The sequence below is a fragment of the Brassica oleracea genome, chromosome C3 (genome assembly GCF_000695525.1).
Source record: "Brassica oleracea var. oleracea cultivar TO1000 chromosome C3, BOL, whole genome shotgun sequence".
Classification (NCBI taxonomy): Eukaryota; Viridiplantae; Streptophyta; class Magnoliopsida; order Brassicales; family Brassicaceae; genus Brassica; species Brassica oleracea.
Window position 1 is genome coordinate 61,508,286 of NC_027750.1, and position 1,019 is coordinate 61,509,304.

The following is a 1,019-nucleotide window of genomic DNA, read 5'->3' on the forward strand; positions in this document are numbered from 1 at the left end:
ATACGTTTTACTTATATGTGTATATATGATCTATTTAAAACTGTTACCGGTAGATAAAAGCCAGATGAGGAATCCATATGGAGAGTGCTGATGATTTAAAAGCAACCAAACAATGCACTGAATACAACTAGCTAGACTTGGAGCATACTCGTCAAAATGTTCATAACAACATAAGTGTATTGTTTCAAACGACGATATGTTCCCATGACTTCAAATTTTTATTTATAGTTTGTGTTACATAACATTCACAAAAATATGTAAAAGTTATTTGATTTTATGATAAAAAGGTACTTGTAATAATGAAATAATCTTCGCTTTCCCCACATTAATTTCATAAACAATTTTTTTTTTTTTACTTGTGGCTAAAGTAATCACCAGTTTAGCACTTTGTTCATTTTCACTAATTTTGGGACCTAAATAAAAAATAAGCAAACAAATTTCTTAAAATAATAGGAAGTTGCCAAAGAATCTGGAACATTTCTTATGCTCAACACATCACCATCTTAAAATAAACAACTTAAGCACGTCGTCTATATGTGTTGGAAGTGCCACACACGAACCCAGGTCGGGAGAATAATATAAACTTTACACAAAAAGCGACTATATATCAATGGACTTCACGTTGAACTATATCATAACAAAGAAGAGAAACTAAAAAGAGCAGCTACGGGTAGAATGAGATCCCCAAAAATTATGGGATTAGGGCATTGCATGGTTTATGTTGTGGTCTTTAGCGCCATCGTAGCTGCAGCTTACCCATATGAATCTCCCCCAACAACACAGAAATATCCCCCAGTCCATAAAACCAAATCACCATATCCACCCAAAAAGAATTCCCCATATTACTCGGCACCACCATCTCCTCCACCACAATATAGAAGACAAGGCCCTAAATATACACCACATCCAAAACCATATATCTACCGTTCCCCACCACCTCCGTCATACTACTCTCCTTCCCCGAAGGTCGAATACAAATCTCCACCACCGCCTTACGTCTACAGCTCCCCACCACCTCC

The 1,019-nt window shown here is 36.5% G+C and overlaps 1 protein-coding gene across 1 annotated transcript in view; it reads left to right on the forward strand.

Annotated features, from left to right (window-relative positions):
• Positions 1 to 630: 630 nt before the first annotated feature.
• Positions 631 to 1,019, forward strand: part of LOC106331150 (extensin-2-like) — a gene marked incomplete in the record, with an annotated part of 5,464 nt that continues 5,075 nt past the window's right edge. The window contains 1 exon segment of the mRNA XM_013769481.1: positions 631 to 996. Coding sequence (XP_013624935.1) covers positions 676 to 996 — 321 coding nt within the window.